Raw genomic sequence first — 16,694 nt, forward strand, 5'->3', positions numbered from 1 at the left:
AAACAATTAAAATGCATGCTATTGTAAAGACGATGAAATTGTATCCGATTTCAAATTTTACAGGAAAAAAAGTCTGTAAAGTCAGCACTGGAAAACTTTTTCAGTAATAAACCTGAAACCGGCAGCGACGTTCCTTGTGGTGTTGCTACGCTTGAAACAATACCGTGCTTAAAAAAATAAAAAAACACACAAAAAACAATGATAAATGTTTATTTTCCCTGACATTGTCTCGGTGCTCTTGTCTGCCATGCTGCTATGAGCTCGCTCTGACAGTTTGACAGCGACAGATATGTTTGAGACCAGGGAATGAAGAATGAAAGCAGGGGGAAGAAAAAGGGGAGGAAGGGGGAGAGGCATTGAAATCCTTTTGACTCAAACGCTGATGAACTGAGGCACGTCCCGACTTTGAACAACTGATTTATGATTGTCACGACTCAGAAGTGCGCGTTTCATCTCGCAGGGATCGACTAACGTGTGCGCGAGAACAACGACGGATTCTGGCACAGAAGCAAAAAAAAAAAAAAAAACGCTTTAAATTTTTTTTTTAAGATGCGGACCCGATGTTGCTTGTCAAAACTGCTAGCTCTTGACTCTGTGACGTTTTCAGTTTGAGTTCTCACTTTTTCCCCCCTGTGCTGCCATCAATACACTTGTCATGTAAACATCATCTCGTTTATTTAAGCCAGATTGAGTATGTATCTGGTTGCTGAAAGACGACAGGTGGTGATTGAGTTCTCCGAAAGAAATAGCGCTCCTTCGTACGAAGCAAAGGCAACACTTAAAGGATCAACCTGCCGCCGTACAACAGGTTTCCCTTTCAGGAAAGGGGTTCCAAGTACGAGACATTTTGAAAGACTCAAACCATTCGAACTCGAACAAAAGTATTGGGACACCAATTTTTTTCCAACCATATGTGGATCTTCTCCAGACTGTTACCACAATGTTGGAGGCACACAATTCTCTTTGGCGTGAATGAAATTTTTCCCTTCACTTGAACTATAAGATTCAAACCTGTTCCAGCATGACAATGCCCCAGTGCACAAAGCCAGCTCCATGAAGATATGATTTCCATTGAGCACATTAGAGTGGAATATCTCCTGCTATGGAGCACCAACCCAATTGAACACCTTCTTCAAACTGTTACCACACAATTTATTAGGACGTCTTTGGATGCTTAAACATGAAATTTTACCTTTTCTCAAACTAGGAGACCCGAAGCTGTTCTTCAAAACAAAACATATCAAAACAATACCCCTGTGCATAAAAAAGATATGCTTTCCATGGGTTGGAATGGAAGATCTCCTGCTTTACAACTCCAACCCTATTGAACACTTTAGGGATGAATGTGAACGCTGACTGCACCTCAGGCCTCCTCACCTCACATATATCAGTTCCTAAGTGGCTGAATAAATCACACAAATCTCCACAAGCACACTCCAAAATCTAGTGGAACATCTTCGCATGAGAGTGGAGGGTCTTATAACAGCAAAAGGGCTTCAAACGTGAAATGGGAAAATGTTTAAAAAGCAATCTTATAGTCAGGTGTCCACAATCTTTTAATATTATACATAAATAGCACCAAAAAAACCACATTTCCTTTGGTTTCAGTAGACAGTTATTGGTGGATTCACAGCGTTTGATTCTACTTTTTTATTTTTGTAGCCTAGAAACAACGTATCCAATTCCCTGCCAAATCCCCCCCAAAAAGCATTTCCACTCACGAAAGTGAATTTTTGGCTTTTTTGTGCGAAATTCTTTTAAAAGAAAAAAAGAAAAAAACCCAAACAAAACAAAGAGCGCAAATCGTTTAAAGACGCGTTATAGGATATCTTGGCGGAACACAAAGGCGCTAATTAGTTCATATTGTCTGATGATTGCAGGCTTCCGTAACATCAGTGGAAAATTTGCATGGATATTAACAGTACGAGTTGAACTGCTTTGCAATAAAACTAAAGCGCATGTCTGTGTGTATAATGTGTTTTTTTTTAAGAAGTTTCGCCGTGAAATACAGAAGCGATCGCTAAAACCCTGCGCTCATTGTGACTGCGTCAGGTTGAGGTGAGTACGGCAATCTGCTCGACTCGGCACCATAGTGTAGGAAAAAGAGAACAGGAGAGGAAAGAATGCTGGGAAGAGAATGGAGAGAGGTTCACACAAAGAGGCTTTTGTGTGGATCGTAGATACTGGGATTTGGGATGATAAAAGTACTTTCTTAACCGTAGAAGGTCCAGGTGTGCATCTGATTGGGAAGAGGTACAGTGTAACGTAACTGATGGACGTTTAGCTGGAAAAAAAAACCTGAATAAACCTTTCCATGTAAGATACTTCTAGGTTAGATAAGCTGCCGGTATGAATGAGCTAGCAGCGATAATGCTTTCTTTCTCTCTCTCTTTCAAGGAAAAGCATTACGTACAAATAAGGCTCCGTTTCTAACATCCACCTGCTCGTATATTTGTTGTTAAAAAATGTATTTTTTATCTTGAAAGAGCCGACGTTCATGAGTAAAAATGATCAGGATGGAAGTGTTATAGAAGGGTAACTTCAAGAATGAAAGGGAACGTTTATAAGACTGGTGGTGAGACCTGCTACAGTACGTTGTGATTTCGAGACAGTGGCATTGACAAGAAAACAGGAGGCAGCAGAGTTGAAGATGCCGCGATTGTGATTGTAGAAGAATGCTGAGGAACGAGGCAGCAGGCAGGAGGAAATTAGAAGGTCAATGAGGAGGTTTATGGATGTGCTAAGGGAAGGCATGCAGGTGGTGTATTTGGTTCGAAAGAGGCAGATGTACGGGGACAGGGTGGTATGGAGACGGATGATCCGCGACCCCTAAAGGGAGCAGCCGAAAAACAAAGAATTGAAGAAGCCATATTGTTAAACTAAGCCAAATTTGCCAGATTTATACTAAACTCCTTTTGGCTTCTTTTCAATGCTTTCCTAATGTATTATCAGATAAATAGAATTTAATATCTCTTTTGGAAAAGCTACCTTTTTGCAAGATTTAAGCGTTTTTGCTTAAACTCAGTGGCGATGATGCTATTGGGAAATCCCACCTCAATACACAAGAAACATACACTATATGACCAAAAGCTTGTAGACATCAGAGCTTCCAATTCCACATTTGGTGCCCATTTACTCTTATAATAACCTCCACACGTCCAGGAAGATGTTTCACTAGATTATTTGAAGATTTGTGGATATCCATTCAGCCACAATGGTGAGGGTGAGGAGGCCTGGGGTGCAGTCAGCGTTCTCATTCATCATGTTGAAAGGGTTGGAGCTCTATAGTAGGAGATCTTCTATTTCAACCACTGGAAAGCAGATCTTAGAGCTGGTTTGTCCACAGGGGCATTGTCATTTCTATGTATTCAGAGGCATAAAATCATTTTTATCATTTGATGAAATCATTTTCAAAGGATAAATATTCAAATGATATTCTTCTGCTTTGAGAAGTGTCTTGAGGAAGCTACTATTTAGTCAGCAATATAATTAACTAGAACTATTTCCTGGTAACCCTTCACACCGAGCGACGGCCAATCGTGCCTGTAACCTCCGAATTCACCGCATCCCGCAGTTATTTTGTGCTTTGCTGACTTTTAATTGTGATGGTGATTGCTAAGAGAAGCATGAAAGTGCTTTGCTTATCGACTGAACGCTTCTGCGGATCGTAATAGATTCGCGCTGAGAATGTTCCAAACACAAGAGTAAGTCTATTCTTTGTTTACTGTTGGGCACGAAGAATTAAAACAGCGTTTCGGATCATGCAGCACGATGCACGACGTTTCGACCTTTTTATTATCGAAAAAAGAAACATATACGTTTAATACAGCTTTTGCGTTCAATTGAGAAATATTGCGAGAAAAAAAAAAAAACGCGTCGACCCCTTTTTTCTTTTCTTTTTCATTTGTAGAAGCCTGATCTCTTGAGACGTACTCTCTCTGATTCCAATAAAAACAGCTTGTGCAGTCTAAAGGCGAGATCGTGCTTTGATGTACATCTGTTCTTCCGCTGGTTTCTCTCCCGGTGTGAAAGGCTCACAAAAAGCCATGAAAGTCCCTCTTGTGCTACTAAGGCTCTGTTTTAATGCAACGTTTGATGTCTATTCCAATCAGCCCTAAAACACCAAACCTGTTAAGGCTTCGAAGCTAGCACTAGCCTGACGCTTTTGCTATTTCAATTTCCGTTTCATCGGTTAATAAAATGAAGGATCAGTGAGATCCGGAAATCTGGGAAATTCATGAAAAACTCATGTGCAATTGAAAATCGTTGTTTTCGGTTCCTTTCATATAGTTCACACTCGGGGGTGTAACAGTACACAAAATTCACAGTTCGCTACGTACCTCGGTTTTTAAGTCACAGTTCAGTTTAATGTTCCTACAGTAGGGGGTACAGTACGGTACAGTAAGAAATGCAAAACATATTTCACACAGTTTATCATTATTATTTGTGGACATCAACAGTTTACATTTTTAAAACAATTTTCCAAAAAAATGCCTGCTATGGTAAATAATATAAAATTGAAAAATAATATTTTTTTAAAATTCCATAAATAAATTCAAAAATCGAATTAATGCAATACACTTTATTATATCGATTACATTAAGTAATCGAAAAAATTGGCACCAATTAAATTGATTTAATACATTGAAATAAATAGAAACATTTATTCAAATAGTTACACATTTTTTAGACCCCACTTAGAATACATCTGTAATATAATGCAGATATACAGATGTGTATTTAAGTGTGTGTGTGTGTGTGTGTGTGTGTGTGTGTGTGTGTGTGTGTGTGTGTGTTTTACATGTAATAATGAATTTTCTAAGGATATGTTCTAATCAACTGTTCACACTTTAATAAAATGTCTTCATTCCCTCCGTCCTTCATTCATTCACTCATTTTAAATGTGGAATTGTCCGAATTTTCTTCTTTTTAGAGAGATTCTTAAAGCAAACACTAAAGAATCCATAGCACCAGATTGTCGTAAAAAAAAAAAAAAAAGAAGTGGTCACGGTTTTGCGCATGCGCAAATCAAAATATGTAATATTTTACAGCGCAATACCGTATTTTTACGCACTACAAATCGTATATCCGGCACATATGCACTGAACTAGAAGCCCTGTACTGGAAGTTCTCGGTATGGATATGTGTACGGTTACACCCATAGTTAACACTGAATTTGTGCTTTTTTTTTACCACTGGCACCAAGGAGATTCATACGAAGCCCATCGCAGAGCGATTCAAGTCTTGTTGCTGAGTGATATTGATGCAGTATTCAGTACCTGTGTCCCAGACCTCCTCGGCAAGTTTTCGAAATAAAAAGAGAGGAGAACACTCACTTCAGGATGATGCTTCGGCGGGATTTTTATTATTAATAGCTGTTGACCGTAGCCCATAGGCACTCGCCTGTACATTGATTCCTTCCTGTCTCCAGCTCTGAGGTTCAGTCATGGAAACCTCAGCAGCATGGGTGTAACGAAGTGGTGGTTACTTTAGTAAGACTTCAGACGTGCTCATTTGTATAATAATACCACAAAGCTATTATTTGAATGATAATGGAACATAATGGATCTTTAGAAAATTCAAAGAGTTTGTTTTATCATTGTTGAGTGGTAAAGAACATGCTTTCTAGCGAACACAGAAGGCATCATATTTATATGCAGGTGCTGATCTTCCATAAAGCGCAAAACGTGTTGAATACACAGCTCATTTGCATGCCGTGACAACCGCAAAACTCCACTTTGAATAATAGCTTCATTGAATTAATTATCTGCAACACAGAGGGCAATTTTCCAGTAGATTGGTAAGTATAATATTTTAGTTATCAGAGCATCTCCAAAACTGCAGCTTTTGTGGGATGTTCCTGGTCTGCAGTAGTCAGTATCTATAAACAAAAAAGTGCCCCAAGGAAGGAACAGTGGTGAACCTGCGACAGGGTCGTGGGCGGCTGAGGCTTATTGATGAAGTGGGGAGCGAAGGCTGGTCCGTGTGGTCCGATCCAACAGACGAGCTCCTGTACCTCAAACCGCTGAAGAAGTTCATGATGTTAAATCTCGAGGGGTCCGGACTGTTTTGGCAACAAAAGTCGACCAACACAATATTAGGCAGGTGGTCATGAAGTTTCGCCTGATCAGCACATTGAGCTTCGTGTACTGGTTGGTGCTGCATTCTCAAATTAGTATTGTGTTGTGTTGTCTCTCGGGTCTAGTTCGTTTTGTGTTTCGTTGTTTTACAGGATGTAGCGGGAGGAAATGAGTTTTGTTTCACCCTACAGTTATGGTGAAAATAATGATAAATCCAGTTCGCTTGACTTGAAATAATAATCCAATCGTCCAATCGTGCCACTTCATTATATTATATTTAAACTATACGTTTAACAGGACCGTATTCTGCTCCTGTCCCATTTCTAGACCTTTTCACTTACAGAAACGTGTCCTTGACTTACCGTAAGCGAACATTCCTAGTGCTGAAAGTGTTCAGGCATACAGTGGATACATATTCCCTAGGGCTTTTTTCCCCCCAGGACATGAAAAGTTGTGGCAAAATACGACGCTTTAGTCCAGAATTCCAGAGAGACTCATTTTGCACCTCGCTTTGTGTCTTACATTATCGTTGCACATCCTCAGCTTGGATTTAGCTTCTATTCTTTAAAGTCTGTAACGCGGTCCGTATTAATGTATGCAAATCGAATGCGGCGCTCCGAAGGAAAAAATAAAGGCGGTGCGCAGGAGAACGGGAACCGGGCCTGTCTGCGCTGAACGCGTTACGAGCGGAGCGGGCTTCATTTGCATGATCACGTTTCGCCACGTGTTTTCGCGCATTTTAGTGCAAAGCCGTGTATCCGTAGGAATTCATTATTATCTCGGCGTATTGATTTGTGGCCACCGCGTGAATTGTTCATGGTGGCTGTAAACCACATGGAGGTTTTGCCAGAAGGGAGAGAATTTAGAGTTTATATGTACAGTATATAATGCGATTGCATAGGTATAAATAATGCTGGATGTTGGACGAAGGGTTCACCCAGAGTTTAGCCCAGCGTAAACAGACATGCGACGATGACCCATCTTAAAAGCGCACCTCTTAAAGCAACTCAATCACGTTCCTCTTGCAAAGTAATAGTCTTCTTCTCTAACTCTAGGAAGTGCCAGTTGGTGTGTAGTGAGTCAGGTCAGAGTGGCCAGGTGAGGGCTTTAATGAGGTGAGTTATACCAGTTTTTTGGTGCCTTGAGCACTGAACTACAGTAGATAAGTCAAACGGATACGCTTCGGAATGGGAATGGCTGGAAAAAGTCATCTCCCAGGGGCCGCGAGGGCCGCTTGATCCCTGGGGCAAAGTACACTGCTAAAGTGCAATACTGAAAAAAAAAAAACATACATCCAACCCAGAAGTGACCTTGAATAAAGAGTAGGAAGATTGCAGATGTGCATAAATTATGTTTATTTCATAAAGAATACTTTGTCTAGAGGGTTTATTTCCAGGAATTGTGGCCCCGGTAAAACTGCAGAAACAGAGGAGTTGTAAATAAGGATCCGATGCCCCGTGCACAAAGTGAGCTCCTTGAAGATCTGGTTCACATGCTTTGGAGAGGAAGATCTTGCTGCTATAGAGCTCTGATCTTATCCCTACTGAACACCTTTGGGATGAATGTGAACGCTGACTGCACCCCAGGTCTCCTTCATCAGTACCTGCCTTTCGTAACACCCATGTGGCTGATGAACACAAATATCCATAAGCACACTACAAAATCTAGTGGAACATCTTCCCAGAGAAGTGGAGGGACTTATAAGAGCAAATTGGGACTAAATGTGTAATGTGACGCTCAAAAATCACATACTTATGAATGACTAGGTGATCCAATACTTGAAGATATAGCTTATGTATATGCGCATAACTTGAGGCACAGCTGAAATACTCATATCCGCAGTGTTTGCGGTAGAACTGAATTTCTTTGTTTTTAAGTTCAACTCAGCGACCTGGGCGAAGCCTATAACTCGTGAATCGTTCCTACGCTGAAATACTGCAATCTGTCAGTCAGTGGAGACTTGAATAGACCGTGAGCAGAATCAGAGGGAGAGAGAAAGGAAACAGAAAATCTCCATAAAACAGAAGAAGCCCCCTTTAGAATGAATCACCTGTCAGGGTTTCTCAAAAAACTTGCTTTCATGCAAACGTGTACACACTTGCCTGGGAACGGTTTATTGCGAGAGTGCATTATAAATGCATAGAATGGGAGCAGGCAATCATCAGGACGTATCAGTGGAGCCTAGAAATGCAGGCAAATACTCTCGGAAATGAAAAAAATATTCGAATTTATTTGTTCCAGCCAGAGTGATGGGGGGTATTTTGTCAGCATTGGAAATATATGATCAGCATTATGATAATAGATGATGGCAACATGGGTGGTGGTGAATTTTTATTTATTTATTTATTTATTATTAAACGAATTTCGGTGTATTAACATATGTATAGACAGGAGCTTTAAACAATAGACGTCAGCAACATTTCATTTTTTGGGCCAAAAGAATGAATGAATGTAATGTTCTAAGGCTTAAAAGTAGTTCTAGCTGTAATATAATTCACAAGTTTGTATAATTGCACCTGTTCTAATATGTTGTCGTGTTTATAGTAACAGCAATTCGATTCGATTCGATTCGATTCGATTAAATTGGATTCAGTTCAATTCAATTCAATTTTTTGAGCACTTTTAACAATGGAAATTGTCCCAAATAAGTTTTACAGACATAAAGAGGTTATTAAATTTTAATTTGTAGGTTTAATGCCTGTAAGTTTCTCCCTAATGAGTGAGCCAGTGGCGATTGTGGCAAGAAAAAACTCCCTGAGATGAGATGACAAAGAACGCTTGAGAGGAACCAGACTCAAAAAAGGAACCTCAACACTGAATGTCGATTCATTACAGTTCCATCATTGCTGAGGTCTTAAATTTATGCAAATTGTGTTCCTGAGCCGATGTAGCAGACTGTTGATACGTATTAATTACAGTCCAAATCCAGTCTCAGTCTCTCCATCCTGTTCTTGAGTTGCTCAGTAACCTGATGGACCTTTAGGCTGTTCACGTGGAACCATCCCCAGCTTCACAGAGTGGTCTAACATTAAAGAGAACTCCATCCAGAGGTGGATCTGAAGAGAATAAAGGTACAGGAGCACTGAGGTGGTACCTCAGCATGATGAACGAGAGAGAGAGAGAGAGAGAGAGAGAGAGAGAGCTGGAGAACGGAAGTAAAGTGGCAGCAGGTGGCAGCAGGGAGATAAATAAGGATTATTATGTATCTTTTTTGTTTAATAAAGTGCTCCACACATCCAATCATCTAAACAGATTTCTCAGACATTTGCTGACACGGTGACTTTTCCTACACGTGTTTATGTAATATTTACTATATGTAAGGAGTCTCCAGTTTTAGCACTTTGTAGCAGTCAGCAAGAGTCTTCAGGACACGTGTTTTATTTGGGGTATGACGTTTTTTCGCATTACTTTCAATAAAGTAAAAAAGAAGGCTGGGTAGGAGACGAAATTTGTATTTAGATGTACGTGATATTTGCTAATCAATTAAATATTGTAATCAATAGGACATTATATTGTAGCTAATCTTTGACTAGAGGTCATAACTCGTAATTTCCCAGCTCCAGCCAGAAAGAAAAAGAAAATGGCCTCTCAGCTTTTAATTCTAATTCAAGTAGGTTTCTTTGATAAAACGTGTTTTTGTTAGATACGTTTTTACTTCCAGTTTCTGTTCAAGTACTGTAGCTCGAATGTGTGCAGCACGATCAACAATTTCGATCTCCAACTTCCCACTTCTGGGTATGCCGTTGTAGACAAAGAATCCATTTCCCAATAATTTCAAGTCGAGCCGACAACGGTAGCGTGTTTATTCCTCACCTATCAGATATAAACCTCAGAAGAATTCTCGGAAGCGTGAATGCAGCGCGCATCGTAAGTAGCAGTGTTTTGTACAGCTGAATGCCACAATCGAACTCATCCAGCGCAGCTCAGGGTGGCTGTGATGTTTTATTTATAATATTTTGTCGTGGGATTTTTATCCTCCTTGAGTAAGCGTTCATGCCAGTGATAATGGCGCTGCTTTCGCTTTTTATGAATTCACCCGCGGCCCTGTCCGGTGCCTGCACACACACACTAATTGGTGTGTTGCAGCTCCAGCGGGCCAATGCCTCATGCATTTTTCATAGAAAGCAACGGGCACATTATGGCCACATTGTGCGAGGCTGGTCCAGTCCGGCTGGTGTGGGAAGAGACAATATTTCACAGAGTTACAGCCTCATTAAGGTCCATGCCAGCATCTAGAACACACACACACACACACACACACACACACACACACACACACACACGATTGAAAAAATGCTTCTTTAAGCACGGCCGATGCTGTTTCATACCGGCGTAAATGATTCTTTCGGAAGCCACTGCTCTGTCTTATTTTCATTACCTGGTATAAATGTTGTAGTGTTTTGGACAGAGTGTGGGCTCAGGGTTTCCAGCATGCACACTTCAGCACTCTTACGTCTTCTCTATGGACTTCCGAAGAACAGAAAGTGCGAAGTGGTTTTACATTTCTGTTTGCATGTATTTTTTTGTTTGTTTTTTTTGCTTTTTTCAGATACACTGTTCAGCCAAAAGTTCTCACCATAAGATTTGGATGTACTTTATGGACATCCCATTCCACATTTAACCTACAATTGGGTTGCTTTTATAATAAGCTTAACACTCTTTCGGAAATGATGTTCCGCTAGATTTTGTGGAGATTTGTGGAGATTTATTCAGATACAAGGGTGTTAGTATAGTCAAATAGAGTTGAGGTCATAGTTGAGGTGATAGAAGGCCAATCAAAATCTTCATTTTTATTTATATAGCACATTTTAACAATAAACATTGTCTCAAATCAGCTTCACAGAAATAAACGTTTAGAAAAGAATGTACAGGTTTGTTCAGTATAATTGTAAGTTTCTCCCTAATGAGTGCGTCAGTGGCAACAGGGGCAAAGAAAATCTCACTGAGATGGCATGAGGAAGAAACCTTAAGAAGAACCAGACCTCAACGAGAATCCATCCTCATCTGGAACCGAATGTCCGCTCATTACAGTTTCATCATTGTTATGGTGCAGCGATTAAATGCAAAACAATGGTCCAAATCCATCCTCAAAGTTCTCGTGTTGCTCAGGGTTGATGATCTTCCATGCCATATCTGGCTTTTTGTGCACGGGGGCTTTGCCATACTTGAACAGGGTTTGAGGTCTCCTAGATCGAGTAAAATCTCATGCAACCATATACAAACCCATACTTTACAATTGTGTGCCTCCAATGTTGTATTAGCATTTTGAGGAGAAACCAAATATAGCGTACTGGAATGATGAACGTTGTTGTTTGTGGCGTCCCAATACTTTTGGAGTTGCTGGGAGCAATTATTCTAGTACTGTGTGTAGTATAAGTTCAAATAAATAACACTTGTGGGTTTTTTGGGGATAAAAGAAAGATTTGTTTGACAGGTAAATTGACATATTATGTATTTGTACCTCCTAAAACACCCACACACACTTTCACACAGGCTCCATCCCATAGACGTAAACGTCCTACAGCATCGGGCTTCGAAAGTAAGATGCTTTCCCGCCTACATTTCCCTCATGTTTCCCAGTGGCACATTTCAATTATCCGTGTTTAACAGGATTTAATATTTGAATGCACAAATGCCTATTTGATGTGGAGAAGTCAAATTAATGAGTCACGACATTATCAGTCTCTAATAGGCCTTAAAGTGAGATTTATGGCACTTTCGGCTTCAGACGAATCATGCAATCGGACGTGTCACGCTCTTTCTATATGAACGCCATTAATATTTCTCCAGAGAAACGAAACAATTCCACTCAAGCAATTATTTCTACATTTTGTCCTGTCTTGTTTACGAAGATAGAAAGAGGAGTATTTTAATTATTATTTAATTTTTTTTTCCCTCTAGACTATTTCTGACAGGGTTCTTTTGGCTCGCGAATTGATATGTAATGCGGTAGAAGCACATCAAATATTAGCCGTGGTTTTATTCATAAGAACGGAGATTATGCAATGAGAAAAGCTCAGCCTTTTGCCCTCCCTCTCTCAGTCTCTGTTTATTTTTCCCTCTTTAATACTGCTCTCTCCATTTACAAAAGCACTAGAGAAGAAATCGTCCCTGTAATGTCTCACTAAATAATGGAAACACACTTCCTGCTCCACAACTATCCCATATACGAGGCTCGGGACAAGCAGTCCTGTGTGAGGAAGTTTACTTTGTGAAAAAAAAATGTATATTTTTATTAATCGTACCTCCCCACCCCCAGTCCCTCTGGCAAGGCCACTGTTATTCACCAGTTTCTCGTTTTTTTCCAGAGGTCTCTGCCAGCTGAAGTCAAATTAGCATGGTTTACAAGCGCTAAACATGAACGCCTCTGGCATGCTGGCATGGTTACCTCACTTTTCCGCCCACCTTAAGGCACCTTGAGGAGCGAGTCGAAAAAAGACCTGCTTTATTTCTCCGTTGGATCAATACTCAACTTCTCTGATTTTTCCTGTCATCGTTCCTATGATTCTATTAAGCTCCCATCTTGTTTCTGCCGGTGCGAAGTTAGCACCGACTGACACGCCGTAACGTCACGATGCGATGAGAGGTACGAGGCCAGAATAGATACGAGTGCAGTCGGAATACAGACAGCGACAAAAAGAATTCTAATTGATTTTCTATCTGCACCAGAGTTTCATTAACACGCCAGATTTTCAGGACAGTCGGACTCGTTTAAATAGGCGCTATTGTCCCATTGTGAAGACAAACGACATTGCTGTTTGCAGAGCATGCTAATATTTCCACACAGTCCACTGCACAAGTTAATGCATTCCTATCAGAGTATAACAGGCTTCTGGATCTGCCTGATATTAAGATCATTGTACCATGTAGCCCCAAATAATGAAGCTTTTTTTGAAAGAAACAAAACAAAAAAAACAATTAATCTGGAAAAAAAAAATCTTTAAAATCGTACAATTTAATTGTTTCGACTATTTTTTTTAATCTTGAAATAATCGCTTTTTTACGAGTTAGAAAACACAACGTACAAGACGTATTCCACGAGCTTTTGTTTAACTATGCTAATGTCTTTATACACATTTAAACACATCAGTATCATTTTTGGGACATTCCGGATATTTCCTCAGGGTTGAATTTGTTCAGCTGGCAGGGTTGTTAGGACTAAAATGTACAGTATATTTACATAACCTGTAATAGAACGTAATTATTACATAATGAATTATTAGCTGTTAAAATTCTACGCACTTTAATGCTAAAGTATTAGCATGAAAGACTTCTGGAGGATTTTATTAATGAGTTTAGTTCTTGTAGCCTGAGAAAGGCAGACATGCTTTTCAGGCTGCTTTCTAAGTAAATGTTGTACATTATTTATTTGAAATATGAAGATCGGTTGGTGTAAATTCCCTCGTTTTATCTGTACTGCACGTACTTATCATAACTGCTGTATCAGCACATCTTAAATGGCCACGGAACCTCGACCACGGAATCACACGGAGTTTATCTGTGATATCTCTGATATCTGACTTTGTAAGAATGAATTCTTATTCTGCTTAGCTTATTGCCCGAATTGGAACCGATTACTGAACACAGACGTCTGCTTTTTGTTTCGCAGATGTGATCCACACCGTTGGCCCCATTGCTAGAGGAAACGTAGGCCCGGTCCAAAGAGAGGATCTCGCATCCTGCTACAAGAGCTCCCTAAAGCTGGTGAAGGACTACAGCTTGCGCTCTGTGGTGAGTGTTGTACAAATCCTTTTATCTTTATAAAATTGCCGATGTTTAAGACTCAGCTGGGTGGATTTGGTGGCAATCAGGGGGCATTTCTTAGTTACAGTGTGTTATTATGATAATCAGCTTTAACATACCTTAAAAAGATATTGTAACTGGGGTAAGTTGGAGGTTTGGCAAAACTGCTAAACAATTTTTCTAATGAGTTAACATTATTTATCTAATCTTTTTTTTTTTTCTTTTTTTTTTTCTTTTTTTGATAAATCCATCAAGAAAGGATTGGATTTAGTGTGAAGTGAATGAAATGAAGAAAACTAGAATAATCACTTGTAGTTTCAAAGGATCTGTACTTACATTTATGTTGGAAACTCTGTATATCTGGCTGATAAAATTACAAGCCGTGTTGTCACTGAAGGGATTTGAAGTGCTCTGCTGCTCAGTCCTTGGACAGAAAAACAAGGTCTTGAACCATCTTCGTTGTTGGCAGCCACTCTATGCCACTCTATGCCACTCTCTCTTGAGTTCTGCAGTCATTATTTTATGGCACTCTTTATATTTTCGATAGTTTTGTTTTTGAAGCCTTTTTAAAAATGAATACACTATAAGGACCGGACAATGAAACAAGCTACGGCTCGTTTATCGGGGACCCTTGGGGTGGCCACGTTTTTAGTGGTGAAACATTTGGCTTTTTAAAAGACTTCAGTACATGATTATAATGTTTTTCATAAATAGTATAAGTAATTGGTTAGAAAGTGCGTGCAGTTCGATGGAATGGTCTCAGACGTGATTTCTACTATATCTATTGGAAACCTCTAAGCAGAATTGTTTAAATGTTTTGAATTGTAATAGGTTATGTTTGGCTTGTTAACATCTTCATCTCTGTGAGTTTTTCTGACTGGAATTTTTGGCCGGATGATCATCAGATGTATGTTGTATTTTAGAGGTCGAACGATGTTGTGGATTTTACTGATAACGATAGCTAGGTTGGATCGATTTTTCCGATAACCGATTAATCAACCCCTCGTTGTTTTTTAAATGAATACCGGATGAAAAAACAATAGCACTTCATGTATAATAGTGAATTTGTTCTAAAGGAAATACATGTGTATGTATTAATGAATAAATATTTAGGTAATTAATAAATTATACATAATAAATATAATATAGCGCTCTCCGTGCAGCGCACAGTCTCACGTGTAAATCAAACAGCACATGGTTTCAGTTAGTCGTATCTAGAGGCCGCTTTTGATATGATAGCGGACCATTAGTCGGTTCACTGGTGCCGTGAAACCATTAATTTATGTTAAGATCACGTGACTTTTTGGGCATCCCCAATGCCTGTATTGTACAAAGCATGGCCTCTAATGGCAACTTTGGAGTGATTGAACACGTTTGCGATATGGATTTTGCGTTACTTACTTGGGAATGAGACCCCGCCCCGGTACACATATACATGCTCACTTCCAGGACTTCCATCACTACAAAAAAGTTCATTGGTGAGTAAATACATACGCAAGGCAGTAATTTTTACAGTGCTATGTGCAATGAAGAGCACCGGCCATGTTTATAAGCAATAAACTCAGGTCATTTTTCAGCTCCGTGGGCTTCCAGACGACCGAGTCCCAATGCCTTAATGAATCTGGCCGCAGACCAGAGTGTTTGGCCTGGGAAGAAGCGGCGTCAGAAGCCACGCTGCTCCAGCTGCTGGCCCTGTCTCCACCATCTGCTCCACATAACTTATGAATCTGCTTTAATTCGTGGTGGCCACAGCCTGGGAGAGCGTTCCAAAATCCCAATACTGTTTCTCTAAGCCTAAGCCCCAGCGCAGATCATTGACTATTACCAGAAATTAGCAGTGTTGAGGCCACCTCAGACAGACACACACTGCTAACGCTTGGGGTTCAGTCTCATCATGAGGATGAGGTGAGCTGCTTCATCGTGGTCCACTCACGTCTCCTCGGCCCCCCAACCAGAGTTCATTTGCAAGCCCGAATTGCTGCTTTAGTAGCCGTGACTAAATCCTGATTAGATGTGTAGTTAACTCGCTGTTGTCAGACAGACCACACAGGAATAACAGGCCGACCTGACATGTACTCTAACTTCCCAAATTCCTCCAAGCTCTCATGAACTGCAATCGGAGCGACTCAGGAAAGGGGCCACGTTTTTCAGGCTCCTGTTTTTCTTCCCCCCGTCCGGGGCCGTCTCCACTTCCCTGCTCTTCTGCAGCCGCGTTCCTACACATTTATTTCGGTTTCCACTTTCATTTATTTATTTAGCGCTTCACATATTGATGAGAAACAGGGCTTCGCTTCCACCGAGAAGGCAGGACAGCGTGTTTGGACAGCTGCTCCTGATTGAACGAGCCCCTGCGGATGGCTGGACGTTGTCCGATGAGCTCTGCACTGCACCTAAAAACCATATCTATTTATTTTCAATACACGAAAACGTGCAGTGTGGCAAAATCCTCTGGTCGCTGTCTCGCTCGGTCTTGCTGATGAGCATCTTTTATTACCCCCACGGTGTTCTTTAGCCTAGGGGCAGCTCATGCTGACTAGCTGTGGATGCTTAGAGGATAGCCGGATAGTGGATTAGCGCTAAGCTTATTGGAAAGTGCAGAAGGGAGGAGGCTTCTTACCAATGAGGCATGCTTAAAAGGGTTAAGGTTTAGTTTCAGAGATAACGCAGCGCCTTCCGTGGAGATTTCTGTGCATTACGATGGGATGAATTCTAAACAAGGAGCGTTACCTAAAAAAAAAAAAACCTGAGAGCCGAAGAAAGACTGAGGAAGGGCTAGCTGCATAATTCCAGTGCTAGCGAGTCCAAAGCTTTCCCCCTCAGGCCATATGGGTTTGGAACACATGCTGTAATCCGTGTGCACAACAGGGATAA

The 16,694-nt window shown here is 40.5% G+C and overlaps 1 protein-coding gene and 1 long non-coding RNA gene across 5 annotated transcripts in view; one reads left to right on the top strand and one right to left on the bottom strand.

The window, feature by feature from the left end:
* macrod2 (mono-ADP ribosylhydrolase 2) overlaps positions 1-16,694 on the top strand; it is a 636,986-nt gene that overhangs the window by 403,173 nt on the left and 217,119 nt on the right. For all 4 annotated transcript variants that reach the window (XM_083540474.1, XM_083540475.1, XM_083540472.1 and 1 more), the window contains exon 6: positions 13,690-13,811. In XM_083540474.1, the coding sequence (XP_083396600.1) occupies positions 13,690-13,811 (122 nt within the window). The remainder of the gene's footprint in view (positions 1-13,689; positions 13,812-16,694) is intronic.
* LOC310725556 overlaps positions 1-16,694 on the bottom strand; it is a 170,764-nt gene that overhangs the window by 63,865 nt on the left and 90,205 nt on the right. The window lies entirely within an intron of this gene.

This window comes from Silurus aristotelis (genome assembly GCF_946808225.1).
Source record: "Silurus aristotelis genome assembly, chromosome: 4".
Lineage (NCBI taxonomy): Eukaryota > Metazoa > Chordata > Actinopteri > Siluriformes > Siluridae > Silurus > Silurus aristotelis.